The sequence below is a fragment of the Folsomia candida genome, unplaced genomic scaffold, assembly GCF_002217175.1.
Source record: "Folsomia candida strain VU population unplaced genomic scaffold, ASM221717v1 Fcan01_Sc053, whole genome shotgun sequence".
Lineage (NCBI taxonomy): Eukaryota > Metazoa > Arthropoda > Collembola > Entomobryomorpha > Isotomidae > Folsomia > Folsomia candida.
In genome coordinates, this window is record NW_019091245.1 from 273709 (window position 1) to 290544 (window position 16836).

General features: G+C 35.5%; 1 protein-coding gene and 4 long non-coding RNA genes across 13 annotated transcripts; 4 read left to right on the top strand and 1 right to left on the bottom strand.

The window, feature by feature from the left end:
• The first annotated feature begins 1309 nt into the window (after nucleotides 1–1309).
• Nucleotides 1310–3073, top strand: LOC118433459. Its single transcript, XR_004833391.1, has 2 exons — nucleotides 1310–1461; nucleotides 2218–3073. It is a non-coding gene; the product is annotated as an uncharacterized LOC118433459 (long non-coding RNA).
• LOC118433458 lies at nucleotides 2911–3577 on the bottom strand. Its single transcript, XR_004833390.1, has 2 exons — nucleotides 3095–3577; nucleotides 2911–3036 (listed from the first exon to the last, which is right to left on the bottom strand). It is a non-coding gene; the product is annotated as an uncharacterized LOC118433458 (long non-coding RNA).
• Nucleotides 3578–3760: 183 nt separating this feature from the next.
• Nucleotides 3761–8786, top strand: LOC110862281. 9 transcript variants are annotated; one of them, XR_004833388.1, is made up of 6 exons: nucleotides 3761–3950; nucleotides 4814–4881; nucleotides 5125–5160; nucleotides 5493–5534; nucleotides 6061–7793; nucleotides 8495–8601. XR_004833388.1 is itself a non-coding variant. In XM_022111460.2 (5 exons), exons 2-5 carry the CDS (start codon nucleotides 4773–4775, stop codon nucleotides 6249–6251), a joined length of 378 nt encoding a protein of 125 aa, XP_021967152.1. In that variant the 5' UTR covers nucleotides 4040–4090; nucleotides 4748–4772; the 3' UTR covers nucleotides 6252–6366. The 9 variants fall into 9 exon arrangements, 3 of the variants coding, with proteins under 3 accessions (XP_021967152.1, XP_035701282.1, XP_035701283.1); XM_022111460.2 differs by lacking the exons at nucleotides 3761–3950; nucleotides 8495–8601 and adding an exon at nucleotides 4040–4090 and having other exon boundaries at nucleotides 4748–4881; nucleotides 6061–6366; XR_004833389.1 differs by lacking the exons at nucleotides 3761–3950; nucleotides 8495–8601 and adding an exon at nucleotides 4701–4719 and having other exon boundaries at nucleotides 6061–6366.
• A 670-nt stretch (nucleotides 8787–9456) lies between these two features.
• LOC110862278 lies at nucleotides 9457–10153 on the top strand. The gene is made up of 2 exons (XR_002549155.2): nucleotides 9457–9595; nucleotides 9734–10153. It is a non-coding gene; the product is annotated as an uncharacterized LOC110862278 (long non-coding RNA).
• A 3875-nt stretch (nucleotides 10154–14028) lies between these two features.
• LOC110862279 lies at nucleotides 14029–15295 on the top strand. Its single transcript, XR_002549156.2, has 2 exons — nucleotides 14029–14690; nucleotides 14805–15295. It is a non-coding gene; the product is annotated as an uncharacterized LOC110862279 (long non-coding RNA).
• The last annotated feature ends 1541 nt before the right edge of the window (nucleotides 15296–16836 follow it).

Sequence of the window (16836 nt, forward strand, 5' to 3'; positions counted from 1 at the left end):
ACATATGTTATTGAACAATTTTTGATTTAAGGATCCTAAGAATGGACCACGGGTGCTCAATGACGTTCATATCTTGTGGAGGTGAAATGTAAGTAAGTCCAAGTTTTCAAATTCGCCGGCAGAAAATTTTTGGTCCAATATTTCTCATTAGTAGTTAGAGTCCACGCCTCCATTTAAAAATGTCCCACCCACCTCCGTGTCAAATACATCCAAACCATAAGACTCACTCCACCCTACTTTTTTTACGACCACAATGCACATACCATTACGTATTCTGTAGTACGCTTCATACGAAACATACATACTTCTGCAAAATTTCATTCCATTGCTTCAAGCCGTTCCGATATTATCAACATGCATGCAAAGCTTGAAATCCACATTGTATGTAAACTTTTTTTACATACTGTACGTATTAATGGTACAAATGGTACGTTGCATGTTGTCGTTTAAATTTTTTCATTTATTGTTTGTTTTACTTAATATTTTGTTCTTGGTACATATGTATTTATAGTACTTACTGCAACCCGACAAAAAATAATGAACACATTCTTAAACACTTTTTACTTAAAAAAGTACAAAACTTAAAAAAGTACTAAATATTCCGGTCTGTTGATGAAGTTGATAAATTTATGTGAAATAACTATTTATTGATGAAACATAAGAATTTTAAGCATTTCATATCATTTGTAAGCGAAAGAAATCACAAAATAAACTAATAAACAAATTAATAAAACACAATAATGCGAATCTTAGATATTTGAATGCATAATTATCAGCAATTGGCAATACCAAATATTTTAAATACGACAGATTCAACCCTGACAAGACAAAATTATGTTTTCATACAACTTGTAATTGACTATGTACAAATATACGGATAGCTTTTCAGAAACACTTTTGGAAACCCAGACCAATCAACTTGTCCATAGGCTTTCCCACGGGACGACCTCCATCCTGTCCCGTCCCGAAAATCTCATCCCGGTAAATCTTCGGGACGGGACGGGACAGCGAAATCCCGTACCGTCCCGTCCCGTGGGAAAGCCTACTTGTCCAGGGTCGTTTACACCTTGTGCATAATATGTAAATAGTTGTAAATATGTACATACTTGATTGGACCGATTCATTGGAGAACACAAAATCCCATGATGCCCAAACATGTACATATTTATGTATTATGATTAAATATGCGTTCGCATCCAACAAGGAAGGGGTTTGAACCTTCTTGTCTTGTTCGTACATACATGCATAAATAAATATTTGCATAAACTCGTATTTACATTAATGCATGAAACTGTAAGAAGGGAAAAAATGATACTACATACGTGAATTATAATATTTCACAATCTGAAAAGACCCCGCAGAGCAGTACACATAGGTGATCAAATTCATTTACATAACTCTGTGTTAAATTTAGTCCACTTTGGAAATGTGGAACAGCGCCACTCATCCCCAGCCGGATAAGTAAGTCGATTTTTGAACCGAATTACATATATCATATAATTACATACATGCAATGACATACTTAATACATACTAAATATGTACATTGGAAAGCCCCATGGACGCAACCTAAATACATGTATAATTTCAAAAAAAAACATTCGCACCCGCGGAAAGACCTTATTTTTAGGTAAAAGTAATTGAGGATACATTTTTTTACCTAAGATGCATATGTAAGCATGTGGGGGAAAATATATGTAAATATGAGCGAATCAGCAGTCGGGTTAAGGGATATTTGCATAAATATACTGGGATACCAGTCGAGGGTATATACCTTATTTTCACAAATACCCATCAAACTAACTGGTTGACAACGTCACAAATTTCTCCGACATCCTGTAACGTCTTGATATATTTTTTATAATGAAGTTTTTAATGACAAACTTATCTACAAGCTCATCATACTGGACATAACGCGGTGATATTTGCTTCGTACACTAGGCGGCTTATCTCTTAACTTGTCTATTGTAATTGAAATCTTTTCACTAACGTTTAATCAAAATTTAAATCTAATAAAATATTTATATAAATATGTAACTCAAATCATAACACGAAAATAGAGTAGCCCAGAATTTCTACAGGTTAGCGAATAATTTTTTAAATTTATGTATTTAATGAGTGAGCAAAAATATTTACATACATACATCGATAAAAATCCAAATGCTTACAAAATAAGCTACAATTAATTTAATTAACTGGTCGATAAATTCTTTCCCAGATATGTCCGATACGGATGTGGCGGGTCGGGGGGATTTCTTGGCAACGGATGCACAGGTTACGCCGTAATTCCGCGGGACGTTAATCTAAATGAAGTTCTCGGAGTTGGACCAAATTCCAAGGTTGAAATCGGTTGTGGTGGGAATAGTGGGACATTTTCGGACGGTGGGGATGGAATCGTGGTTATTTACGGACCGCATCCAGAACTAGGGGGAAGGCAGTACATTCTAGGACGAAATGGGAGTAGCGGGCTAACGGGAAATGGCGGGAAGGGAAAAATCATTCGGCGCAATTAAAATTTCTTGTTTAACTGATTATGCAAAAATTCGGGGAGCTGTTTGTAATAATTTAATTTAATTATGGGCCCACGTGGAGGAGATAGTGTTCAGTAAAGTTAAAATTGTGGAAGGATTGGAATTTTGTTAAATTAAATGAATACAATTTTGTTTACGAAGCGAATAAATAAAATTGTCAAGTATTTTATGTATCAAGATGGTTTTAAATATTTGGTATTTTTTACCCTTCAGTAATTTTTAGTAGTTGGTTAATTATTATTTAATACATAATGACGTAATGTGATTGATCAGCCGAATACGTGCAAAAGTAATGTGCCAAAAGATTAATAAAATATGTAAATTATGGGTTATCATATGTTATAAATAAATGAATAATAAATAAATAAAATAAATAAATATATGTTATAAATATGAAATTTGTCAATGTTTATTACAATTTTGCAGTTACATAAATTACATAAATAAATACCTCAAAGAAAGTTGCCTTAAATTAACAAACTTCATTTGACGTCTGACTTTGAAAGCTGTAAGAAATAAAATAAATAACTTATTGCAATGTAACCATGAGAGTCGTGTTTTTACCTGGGCACGTCTTACTTTCCCCCGTTTTGCGGCACGGTTACGGCGGTAGGTTGGTTAACAGTGGTGGCCTGATAATAACCGGAAGAACCGTTACGAAAAAATCCACCATCTTCACCACAACCAAGTCTCACAGTTTGATTAGAACCGGACCCCTCGTCGTCAGGTTGACATCCATGGCAACGGAGAAAATCCATTAAAAAATTAAAGCAGGGTTTATGCGGTTTGGATGCTGGATAATTTTCGCTACGTCTGGTCGCCGCAGAGTTGCTCATTCTAGTAAAGTTGGATTTTTAGAAATAATCTCTTCAATAATGGGACTAATTGAGGAATAATGAAATTAGCGGTTGGTTCATCGATGAGTTAATGGGAGATAGGCGGAATTGGCGTGGTTAATCGCTCACAATGTGTGCAAATCTACTTTTTTTGCACGACGGAATTTTAGGTTATTTATTAACTACATAAAAATAAAAATGTGTGCAGTAAATGATTATCTTGCACGTCAGGATTTGAGGTTGTTAACTCTACCAAAATAAATAAAAAATTTATGTTCGTGTCGCTGCCCCGTTGCGAATTACGTTTTAGGACGATCTGGTTGACTTATTTTCGTGTTGAGGTGACGTTTTGATAAGTAAGTAAATAAATAACTCGATTGTGTGTGTGCTGACGGGCAAAGATAACGCAGAATTTTGACCGCACCAACAAAATTGAGATCACTGACATCCCACTTTCCATCCAAACAGATAAAGGGTAAACATGTCCACAAGATAATGACTTATGGAGTAGTTAGACTAGTCATATTGCGGACAAAGAAACCCACGGCGTGGACAGGTTAGAGTCTAATTCCCGATATAAACAGGTGAGGATTTATTGTACAAAAGGTTTCAAACCAGGGTTATAAAAAAGGAAGGGTTTTATCACTAAAAACCACAACTTGCTAGGTTTCGCATGCGCAAAAAATTCAGCAAATATTATAAAAACAAGGGGAGAAATACTACAGTCTGTCACTTAGGAGGGGGGGGACCTCTACCCCTCACCACCAGATTTTGATCTCCTTTGGATATGTGGGAGGGCCCCATGAGTCTACTAAAACCCTGAAGTGGTTTTATTCCATGGCCCCATTTGCGCCCGCCACACCCCCTCAACTGCTTGAAAAACACTAAAAAAGCCGTTTTCGTTCGTAAAAATCTTCACCAAAAATCGAATTTTCATCCGATTTTGAAAATTTTTGCATCATTATAGTCCCAGATAGTTGCTTGATCATATCCAACATCAAACTCAACTTTTTCAAAATTTTGATTTTTTCGAAGACATACCCCTGGTCAGGAAATTTTAGAAAATATTAAAAAATTTAAAACAGCCGAGCTTGATATCGGATGTGATAAAGCAACTATTTAGGATCACAATAGTGCAAGAAATTTCAAAATTCGAACAAAATTGGATTTTTGGCGAGCCTTTGAAGATGTTGATTTTTGTATATTTTTTCCCTTTGAGGGGGTGTGGCGGGCGCAAATGGGGCCATGGAATAAAACCACTTTAGGGTTTTGGTAGACTCATGGGGCCCTACCACATATCCAAAGGAGATCAAAATCTGGTGGTGAGGGGTAGAGGTCCCCTCCTCCTTAAATGTACGTTGCGTCGCTGTCCCGAATCAAGTTCATTGTGGTCACTTATTACAAATATGACTGAATTTTTTACAAAAACAATTAAACTCTTTGTTAGATTGACTTTCCTCCCGATTACAATTTTCTGCGGAATAGTTGTAGCCACTTTGTGGATACTTTGTAAAGGTAAGATTTGAATTTAGTTAGAAATAAATTACTTGGCAAATTTCGAGTGGACGATGCATACGAAGTGCCAAACGAGTTACGGTTGACACCTCGATATGCAGCAAGATGCGCGAAATACTTGACTTTTTTGAGTTTCCAGGAGGTTTTCCGTGTAAACTTCACCTTTTTGTCAAGTTGTGCGGGTTCCAGTTTAAGGAATTTTGAATTATGTAATTTACATATGTCCGTTTATTTGACTAACAGATCTCATCCAAGCTAATCCGTCACAACCGGACGAAAGTAAGTTTGACACATAAATCATTCCGTTACTTAAATAAGTATGCAAATAAATATGAGGAAAGCCGCATACATATATACATATAAATGTATTGGCATAAATAATGCGCTAATTTTGGTACAATCGTGCTAAATCAGACTGCCCTGATCATCTTCGATTTGCAATAAAAAATATTTATAAGTACACACGTGTTTGCCATTTTCCTGATAAATAAAGTCGGTAAATGCATTTTTTGCCTTGGATAAGCGTAATGTGTTTTTGTGAAACGTTTGAACATCCAAATTTCGTGATTATTTAAATTATAAGTAGTTTCTAACCAGTTTTTGTCTTGTAGGAACCGAAGCGTTCATTTTCTTGGGCTGGAAAGCAATAGGGAGTAAGTTGTAAATAGGATTTTTTGGAAAATTTGTGATTTTTCAAAACTTCCTGGCGCTCAAAGTTCGAACGGAATCTTGACATAACTGAAAACTTTCCCCAATTAATTTTCCATCACTATTTATGTATCTAAATACTATCTACACAATTTTTGTGTATTTACGCAGTCATTATAATTTTGATCCCAAATCCCGAAAAGTTTTAACATTTTCTAACTTACTCACGACTGAAATTCAAATTTATTAAATTCGAAAAATGCAGAGTATATAATCGGATTTACCCGGGTTTTTGGTTTTGCATAGGTTTTACCTGTACATACATACATACTTACATATGTAAATGCAGCCAATAAGTATTTTTCCACTCTGACTATGTTTTGAATTCTACATTTTATCCCAAAAACTGATAAAAAAACTGAATAACTGCACAGCGTTGCCCCGCGCTACTAGTTTTTTTGAGCAAAATTCAGTTTCCTGAAACCTTATCTATATATTTCTTATGAAAAAAAATATTTTGTTAATCTGCAGTGTCAAAAACGGTATGCTGCATAATCCTGGCGGGGGCTGTGTTTTCGGTTTACGCTAGACATAAAATTTTAAATCGCTCACAAGAACTGCCAACGGTGAAATATGGATGTGGATCAGATGGGGGATTGTTTACCCCCGGAAGTCGGGGAGTCTATATCGCGGAAAATAATCCTGCCCAGGTTGACGTATAGTTACGAGGACAAAACTCTGCTCCCAACAGCCATTCCTCTACTCGACTGTAGATAATTATGTATGTAGATTTGGAAGTGTATATTTACAGTATATAAAAGATGTTTCAGACCCCAACACTTTTCCGATACGAATTTTTATAACGTCGGAACGGCTTCATGGAATTGGATGAAATTTTGCACATCTATTCAACTTGAAGTCAGGTACGGATTAATTAAATCCTGGATTATCGAACGGGTCAAATTGAGACAGGTCGGGGTTATTTGTAAAATTCGCATGTCAAAAAAGTTTTCAGACCCTGCGTGTTTTTTGTACTCCTGCAATTATTTCCTACATATTCTTGTAAAATTCAGCATAATTTGTCAAGGAATCTATCATCCTTCAATCATAAATTATTGTGGAATCTGGCATAGCATTAATTTGCATTGCGATTTATACAGAATGCGTGGCAAAAATATTGTTCTTGGCCTGCGAGAAAAGGTCTTCAAATTTTACGAGAAGGGACTTGGATATAAAAAAATTGCCAAAATGCTAATGATGAGCAAGGGTACAGTTCAGTGCATCATAAAAAATTCAAAAAGTTTTTCACCGTAGCGAGTTTACCAAAAATTGTCTGCCAAAATGCACCACGGCAAGGACGGATCGTCACATAGTCTCAAAAATCGAACAAAATCCGAAGTTATCTGCACCAATTTTGACTGTTGCAGTAAAGGGAGAATGTGGACTTGATGTTTCTGCCCAACCTACAAGAAATCGCATCCATCAATTAGGATTTAGGGGCAGATCTACACGGAAGTAACCATTCTCAACAGGGGGTCATATTGCAAAGCGTTTTGCATGGGCAAAAAAGTCCGGAGCTTGGACCGTGTCAGACAGGAAACGGGTTTCGTGGAGCGAGGAGACCAAGATTAACATATTCGGTGCTGATGGGGTGACACGAGTGTGGAGAAAATCCGACAACGCTGATGAAATGAAATATTGCAAGCCCACGGTAAAACATGGTGGTGGGAGTCGTATGGTTTGGGCGTGTACGTATTCCCTAGAAAGCGGTCAAAAATTTTGAAATTATCAATGGTATCATGGACTCCAACTACTATCGCGATATTCTGGAAACAAATTTGATAACATCTAGAAACAAACTTTGGCTGGGAAACAGTTTCATATTTCAACTCGACGGGGACCGTGCACACAGTTCAAGATTATTGACGAATTGGCTCTCCTCTAGTAATATTAAAGTTCTCAATTGGCCTCCACAGTCTCCAGACATGAATGTAATTAAGCACTTGTGGTCAATTATCAAAGCAAGAATTGCCAAACGCAATCCTGGAAACTTGGGGAGATTAAGGAAGCGATCAAATTGGAGTAGGAACAACTTGACACATCGTTTACAAACGCGTTGATGGAATCAATGCCAAGACGTTTCACGGCCCTCGTGGAGGCTTACAGTGGACATACCAATTACTAATACTAGTGAAATATTGTTCAAATATGGAATATAAAACAATTCATTGCAAATTTATTGAGGGTCTGATTACTTTTTTGACGTAGGTTATTTTAATTTCTCTCTATATAATGCATATATGTCACTTAGGAAGAGAACGTCTGTACCTTGCAACGTCAGATTTTGATGCCCTTTGGATATGTTGTGGGGCCTGGTGAGTGTAGGAAAAGTGAAGGAGGGTTAAGCTCCATGGGCCCTCTAACGCCCGCCACACCCCTTTGAAGGGGCGCCCAATGCTAAACTAGACCCATTCAAACCTTTGCCAAAAATCCAATTTTGACCGGATTTTGAAATTTGTTGCACCATTGTAGTCCCAGATAGTTGCTTTATCATATCCAATAGCAATATCACCAATTTTAAAACTTTTGAAATTTCTCAATTTTTTTTAAGACGCTCAGAAAAAAATGAAAAATTTCAAAAGTTTCAAAATTGGTGATATTGCTATTGGATATGATAAAGCAACTATCGGAGACTACAATGGTGCAAGAATTTTCAAAATCCGATCAAAATTGGATTTTTGGCAAAGGTTTGAATGGGGCTAGTTCAGCATTGGGTGCCCCTTCAAAGGGGTGTGGCGGGCGTTAGAGGGCCCATGGAGCTTAACCCTCCTTCACTTTTCCTACACTCACCAGGCCCCACAACATATCCAAAGGGCATCAAAATCTGACGTTGCAAGGTACAGACGTTCTCCTCCTTAGGCAGATTGATGCTTATCTCAATTAATAGAGTATTTAATGCTTACAGAATGTGGACAATTTGGTTCAATTCCATGAAGCAGTTCAGACGTTATAAAAATTCCCATGGAAAAAGTGGTGGGGTCTGGAACATATTTTATATACTGTATTTCTTAAAGTGGAATTCAACATTGTTGTTCCATCGTTAATACAGAATTGTACACGTGCAAGTATGAAAGTGGGTGGGCAAATTTATAACCTCACAGTGGACGGGAATAACGAAAATAATAAATTTTTATGTAACTATTCCAAATAAAAAGGTATTTAACCTGAGTCGATAAAGATTTACATAATCGAAATAATATGCAAGTCTTGTGTGAAACAAACCATAAAGGAGTTGGCGGATCTTATTAGTGAAGTAGTCTGTAAATATGATTCATCTCAGGATTCGTGCACGTACATATATGTAGATGCATACCTCTATATATGCATATGCATCTGTCTGTATGTATATGTACATACATCTTTACGTATAATATGCATGACGCTACGGGTCATCTAATGCGTGCATACAGATGTACATTCACGCGGCACGTGCCCATCTTTGAAAGGATGCATTCGTTCAACAAAGTTTCTTTATTGCAAGTTTCTTGCGAGGCAAACTCAACTTTGGTGACCGTGAACGTGACATTTAACGAACTTTCTACACATGGACGTTGTACTTACTCTGCCTGATACGCTAAACAACCCAAAACAGATTGCACATGTCTTGGGATAAGGTTCTTATCAGAAGGATTTTTTTATGGCGTCGATCGAGTCAGCTAACATATCAATAACAAGATAAATATGTACTCAATCTTTGGTGGGATTAAATAATTTATGTATGCTGAACCGAGGATAAAGTAATATTATTTAAATATATAACTTGCACATTTGTGTATGTATGTATAAATTTGTTTACGAATCATTAAATATGATTATGCACATATGTATGCAGTTGTACATACATACATACATACATATGTAACACACTGCTACATATGTATTTCCCAAAATACAAAAGTTAATAAAATCGTTGCATCCTTAAAATACTCGTCACTTCAAGACTTGCCTATCTCAAGGAACCTTGTAATTATTTTTGTCATCTCGTTACATGCTCAATTGCTGAAAGGTAACTGATTTTGTTGATTTTTTAGAATCAAATTTTTATAACAAAATCTCAATTACGTGAAAGACTAACATAAATTTATCTAAATTAAAATCTTAATTAAAATTTATAACACGACATAAATTGTTTTTTTGGGATGAGGATTCTTTTCGTCGTGATTTTGATTTTAACGGTGATCGCCCTTTCTCACGGCCAGATCACTTGTGTCTGTTCGGCAACAAGGTGTACCGGAAATGACCCACTATACGAGTGTGGTATTGGTCGAACCTGTAAACTTATTGAGGCCTGCGGTTGGAGGTGTCAAGGGGGATTTCTTCAAAGTTGCGTCGCAATTTAGTTTGCCATAAATCATTTCACTATCTATTGACCTTGGGGTAAATTGAGATGTGAGCTTGATGAAAACTAATGCGTCCATCTAACATTAAAACGAAATAATTTGAATTAAGTCAAAATTGAAATGTCAAAATGTTGAATAAGCCATACTGTAAATTATGATATGTTAACAAATAAATTTTTGGGAAGGAAATAAAATTGGACTATGCCATATGTTTTGGTGAATTCTAAAACCATTTTTTTAATTGTTGGATGCAATATTTTTTAAATTATAATCAATATTGTGTCTGTCTTCTGATCGGTAAAAACTTAACATAAATTTTATTTAGAATTACATACAAAATCCGGGTAAAAAATTGAATTTTCGAACTTGCACATTTGTGCATTTCAAAAGTGAAAAAGATGGCTTTTTAGTTATCAAATAATTTTGATTCAATTGCAGTAACTTTCAAATTTCGTCATAAATTTTGCTCATACTTTAACACTATTGAGAAGTTGTCTCATTTAAAGACACATGTCTCACCTTGTCATCCCATCCTCTTTACATATTTATGCACATATGGGATTGCAAATATACATAAATGTACTATAAATATGTAGATAATAGTTATCTATTTAGCTCGCATGGATCATGCGACTGTGCATGCACCGTAAATTGATCAGGTGACCTTTTCCTTGACCCTTAACGAACCAGCAGATCCACACAAGTTTTAAGTTCTTGCACAAATTAATCGTTCACTCGTTAAACCCAATGCATGCACATATGTGTATGTACCAGTGGTCAACGTCGACCAATTTTGCGGCGGCGCCAATTTTCTTCACTTTTCGGCGCGGCGCGGCGTCTCAACTTTAAAGGTATATGTAGGAAATTCGATTTATCGGCGGCGGGGGCGCCTAAAATGATGCCGGCATTTGGGGGCGCAGCGGCGTACAATCGGCCGCGTTGACCTCTGGTATGCACATCAAAGGCATAAAACACTGCCTGCTAAAAGGGAACCTTCCAAGGTGTTAAACTAGCTGAGGATGGACACCTATACCAAAATATGCAGAATTAAAAATTCTGACGTATGTAAGGTGAAACAATTTACAGAACGTCAGAGATGAATTCGATGTGTCGTAATCTTAACTTGTAGTTTGGGATGTCTTCAGAACTATGTATGTACGCGGGAGCGGGGTGAACGTCGTTTTCTCAGGTAGTGAGTGAGTCTGGAATCTGGGTCTACCCCGAATGTACCTTGTGTCAAGTTAGCGTTGCATCTAGCAAGAATTTTGAATAGTTCTTAAAAATCAATATACATACTTCAGACTGATGTCTTCAGTGACAAGTCAAAAATTATACTGAAATTCTGTTTTCAAATTATTTATTATCTAATTGTGCAAGTATGTAGCTTATAATTGTCCAGATGGTTTCAGGAGGAGCTCCGCTATTTATTAGTTTTCACAGGTTGGCAGCAGTTATAATTTCCAAACTGGGATATTTGCAAATTTTATTACCAAACATAACCCAGCTGGTGGGCACAGGCTCAACTGTCGCGTCGTCAGAGAAAACTACGAAATGCATGAAAAAAAAATTTGTAATTCGGAAATCAAATGTACAACAGCAAAAATTGAGGCGTACCCGAAGAGCTCAGCTCATTCTCCAATTCTTCATAGGTATGAATATACAAATGTACACATCTATATATGTAAGTATGTACATATGGTCTGAGTGGTCATAAAATATGATTTTTCTGCATATTCAAACACATTTATACGATAAATGAAAAAGTGTACATCCTTTCATGTAATATGCATGACGCTACGGGTCATGTGATATGAGCATACGTACATAAACGCGGCACGGGAACATCTTTAAAAGGATGCAACCGTTGAATAAAGCTTGTTTCTTGCAAGTTTGTTGCGAGGCAAACTCAACTTTGGTGACCGTGAACGTGACATTTAACGAACTTTCTACACATGGACGTTGTAAATATTTACTTGCTTGATGTGCGAAACAACCCAAAACAGTTTGCACATGTCTTGGGATAAGGTTCTTATCAGAATGATTTTTTTATGGCGTCGATCGAGTCAGCTAACATCAATAACAAGATACATATGTACTCAATCGTTGGTGGGATTAAATAATTTATGTATGCTAAACCGAGGATACAGTAATACTATTTAAATATATTACCTGCATATTTGTGTATTTGTGTATTATTTGTGTATTTGTGTGTTCTTATCAGAAAGATTTTTTTGCCCTGGAACGAGTAAGTTAACATATGTATTACTAAGTGGATAGATATGTACTGAATCGTGGTTTGGATTATTTTATGTATGCTGAAGCGAGGATAAAGTAACATTATTTGAATATGTAGCTTTCATATGTATGTATACATAAATTTGTTTACGTATCCTTAAATATGATTACCTATGTAGTTATAAATATGTAACACATTGCCCTTTCGCAAAATATAAAAGTGGATAAAATCGCTGCATTCTTAAAATACTTGTCACTTCAAGACTTGCCCAAATCCAAGAACCTCGTAGATTTCCTTGTCCTCGCGTTACACACTAAATTGTTGAAAAGTAAATAATACATTTTTTAAATTTTGTACAATTCAGTTTTTATAAAAAAATCTCACTTGTAGGACAAGTCAACGAAATCTTAATTTAAAACCACATTTCTAACATTATATAACTTGTTTTTTTAAGATGAGGATCTTTTTCGTAGTGATTTTGATTTTCGGGGTGATCGCCCTTTCTGACGCCCAGTCCGCCTGTGTCTGCACGGCACCAAGGTGTACCGGAAATGACCCACAGTCCGAGTGTGGTATTGGTCGAACCTGTAAACTTATTGACGCCTGCGGTTGGAGGTGTCAAGGGGGATTTCTTCAACTTTGCGTCGCCGTTTAATGTCTCCTACATCATTTCATTACCGACCCTGGAGTGAATTGAGATGTGAGTTTGATGAAAATCTATTAAGCCCATTCAACTTTAAATTTAAATATTCTGAATTAAATCAAAATTAAAATGTCAAAATGTTTAATCCGTGTATTTATTACTTTAAATACACAGATTATTTTACATTTTATAACAAATTATATGTTAACAAATAAATATTTGGGAAGGAAATAAAATCTATTTATAAAAAAATTAATTTAAATTAATTTCATACGTTTGGCTGAATTCTAAAACCATTTTTTAATTGTTGGATGCAACATTTATTTAAATTCTAATCAATATTGTGTCTGTCTTCTGATAAATAAAAACTTACATAAATTGTACTTCTAATTACATAGAAAATTCGAGTAAAAAAATTAGATTTTTCAACATGCACGATTGTGCATTTCAAAAGAAAAACATTAAGGATTTTTTAGTTATCAACTAATTTTGATTAACTTGCAGTAATTATAAAATTTCGTCATGAAAAGTTATCTCATTTTAAGACACATGTCTAATTGTCACATGTCACCTTGTCATCCCATCCTCTTTACATACATTTGTACACGTCGGATTGTACCTAAACGAGTACATGTGCTATTGATGCGCTGTTATAAATCCGATATAGTCACGCAGGTATTGATTTCTTGGTATTAAGTTTGGTATTAAAATTATACCGGGGAGTACAGAGTTGCTACCTCCATGGTAAGAGTTTATTTAATACCGAGATATTACCAAATGGTATTATTACATAATTAATACCACTTTGGTAAAGTCATATATGTATGAATACTGTTTGGTACATATTAATTGAATACCGGATTTCTAAGAGTGTGGATAATTCAGAGAAGCTCGCATGCAAAGTAAATTGATCCGGAGACCTTTTATTTACTTGACACCTAATGAACCAACGGATCCACACAGGTTTAAGTTTTTGCAAGAATTAATCCTTCACTCACTCGTTAGCTTCGAACTAAAATAGTACGTTGGTAGCTAAACCCAATACGTTTATATGTGTAGGTTTATCCGAATATATGGAACTATTTACTTTGTATGTATGTATGTACATATGTACATATTTATACATATATAAATATGTATTGCCTCAGTGGTAATAAAATATGATTTTTCTACCTATGCACATACATACATTTGTACGATAAATGAACAAGCGTATGTACATGCATCCTTCCGTGTATGTAATTTGCATGCCGTTACAGGTCATGTGATATGCGCATACATACATATGGACATGCAGACGGCACGTGGACATCTTTGAATCTGTAAGGTTGCAATCGTAAAGGAATAAAAATACATAAGGATTCAATCTTTGAACAAAGTTGCTTATGTACTTGTGGTCAAGCAAACTTATCTGGTGACCGTCAACTTGACATTGAACGAACTTTCTACATACATATGGACATGGTGGCGAATCTCGCATCTGCTCGATGCGAAAAACAAGCCAACACAGATTGCACATGTCCTGGGATAAAGTTTGATTAAGTTTGTATCAAAAAGTTTTTTTACGGCGTCGATCGAGTAAGTTAAAATATTAACAACGAGATATGTACTCAATCGTTGGTTGGATCAATTTATGCTGAAGCGAGGATAAAGTAACATTATTTGAATCTGTAACTTGCACATGCATAAACCTATTTTACGTATCATTAAATATTGATATGTAAATAGTTATATATGTATATGTAACACATCGCCATTTCGCAAAATATAAAAGTGGATAAAATCATTGCACTCTTAAAATACTCGTCACTTCAAGACTTGCCCAAATCCAAGAACTTTGTAGTTTTCCCTGTCATCCCGTTACACACTAAATTGTTGAAAAGTAAGACATTATGTTGTTATTAATTTTTAACAATTAAGTTTTTATAACAAGTCTCAATTGCGTGACAATTCACAGGGAAATCTAAATTCACATTTCTAACAATGTATAAATTAGTTTTTTCAGGATGAGGATTCTTTTCGCCGTGATTTTGATTTTAGGAGTGATCGCCCTTTCTCGGGTAGAAAATGCAGCCGGTGGATTCATTGGAAACCCTAACGCCCAGATCGCCTGTATCTGCACGGCACAAAGGTGTACCGGCAATGAGTCAGAGTTCGAGTGTGGTGGTGGTCGAACCTGTAAATTTCTTGCTGCCTGCGGTTGGAGGTGTCAAGGGGGATTTTTAGACGTTTGCGTCGCCGTTTAATGTCTCCTACATCATTTCATTACCGACCCTGGAGTGAATTGAGATGTGAGTTTGATGAAAAACTAATTAGCCCGTGTAACGTTAAAACTAAATCATGTGAATTAAATCAAAATTAAATTATTAAAATAGTTAATAATTTTTATTAAGGTATTTATTAAGTAAGTACTTAAAATTATGATAAAGACATATATATGTTCACAAATAAATCTTTGGGAAGTAAATAAAACTAGATTATTTCATATTTTGTGATGAATTTTCCAGCGATTATAATTGTCTAATGCAATTTTGGAATTCTAAACAATTTTTGTCTGCCTGCTGATAAATAGAAACTTGACTAGTTATAATTGCGTAAAAATTGAGTAAAAAAATTATATTTTCGAATTTTATGCATAAACGTACATATTTTATGCATGTATGTATGCGTATTTCAAAAGCGGAACAAAGAAGTATTTCCCACCCCCCCCCCGTTGAAATTCTAGGTATTCCATAATTGTGGTTAAATTGGAGTAACTTTCAAATTTCGTCATGATAAATACATACATATATATTTGCTCATTCATTAATACGAATGAGAAGTTATCTCATTTTAAGACGAATGTCTCATTTTGTCACCCCCATGGAATAAGATACTATATATACCCCATCCTCTTTACATCCATATATGCACATATGTCCATATTAGGTTGTACCTATACGAGTACATACATACAAGGGATATACAATTCATGCAAGCTTGCATGCACAGTAAATTGATCAGGTGACCTTTTACTTGACATCTAACGTACCACCAGATCCATAGAAGTTTAAGTTTTTGCAAGGATTAATCCTTCATTCATTAGATTCGAACTAAAATAGTACGTTAACAGTTACACCCGATACATTTGTTCATATATACACCAAAGGCACAAAACATTGCCTACTGCATAAGTACACGTATAAATACGTGTGTACGAGTTTGTACATATGTACATACATATGTACATACATCTGTTACTTATAAACTGCAGATTATGTATCTTGTTTATCCTCCATTTATATGCAACCTCGTTAGAAATACGTACTTTGATTCACTCTGACAAGGAAACCTTCCAACATGTCGAACTAGCTGAGCATTGACACCGACACCAAAATGTGCGCAATTTATGATTCTGAGGTACATACATATGTACATATGTAAAGTGAAAGAATTTACGTGTCAAATTTACTGGTGGTCAAGTTGTGACGATATTTATATAGAAATATGTACATATGACGAGCGTTTAACTATGGAGAGAAATAGTTTCCACCCATACGATGGGGATGTGGGGGAGGTACAGCCCAAAGCATCTGAAGTCTCATCTTGCCTCTTTCAAAGATGTGATGGCACTGGACTTGTTGTACTCCGGGTAAGGTCAACGACCATTGCAGACAATACTCCGAATTCAGTTGGAACGAACGAACACTTCACATATTCGATTCGGGCGGCAATTGAGTTCGATTCTAATTAACATTCGAATCGAAGTGAGCAACCAGTTTAATTCGAAAGCCAGATCAAACCGAATCGAATTAAATTTGAACTAAATTCGAAAATTGTGGAATTGCGTGTGATGGGACTACCTCTAATTGGATTGTAACGATTTAAGGTCTAGTCCAAAATATTTACTTGTGGGGAATATTTTAAACGATTTGTGACCCAAATTGAAAAGGTATCGGTAGAAAATGACATTTACCAAATTTTGTATAAAATTTGCATGTGTTTGCTAATATCTCAATATCTGGCTGAGCACTACCCCAATATTGTGA

What these genes read in the sequence shown, in the direction of transcription:
- LOC110862281 (XM_022111460.2), top strand. Translation starts at nt 4,773, where the DNA reads ATGACTGAATTTTTTACAAAAACAATTAAACTCTTTGTTAGATTGACT. An exon ending in TCCGTCACAACCGGACGAAA is followed by an intron (nt 5,161 to 5,492) that starts GTAAGTTTGACA and finishes TTTGTCTTGTAG; the next exon opens with GAACCGAAGCGTTCATTTTC. An exon ending in GGGCTGGAAAGCAATAGGGA is followed by an intron (nt 5,535 to 6,060) that starts GTAAGTTGTAAA and finishes GTTAATCTGCAG; the next exon opens with TGTCAAAAACGGTATGCTGC.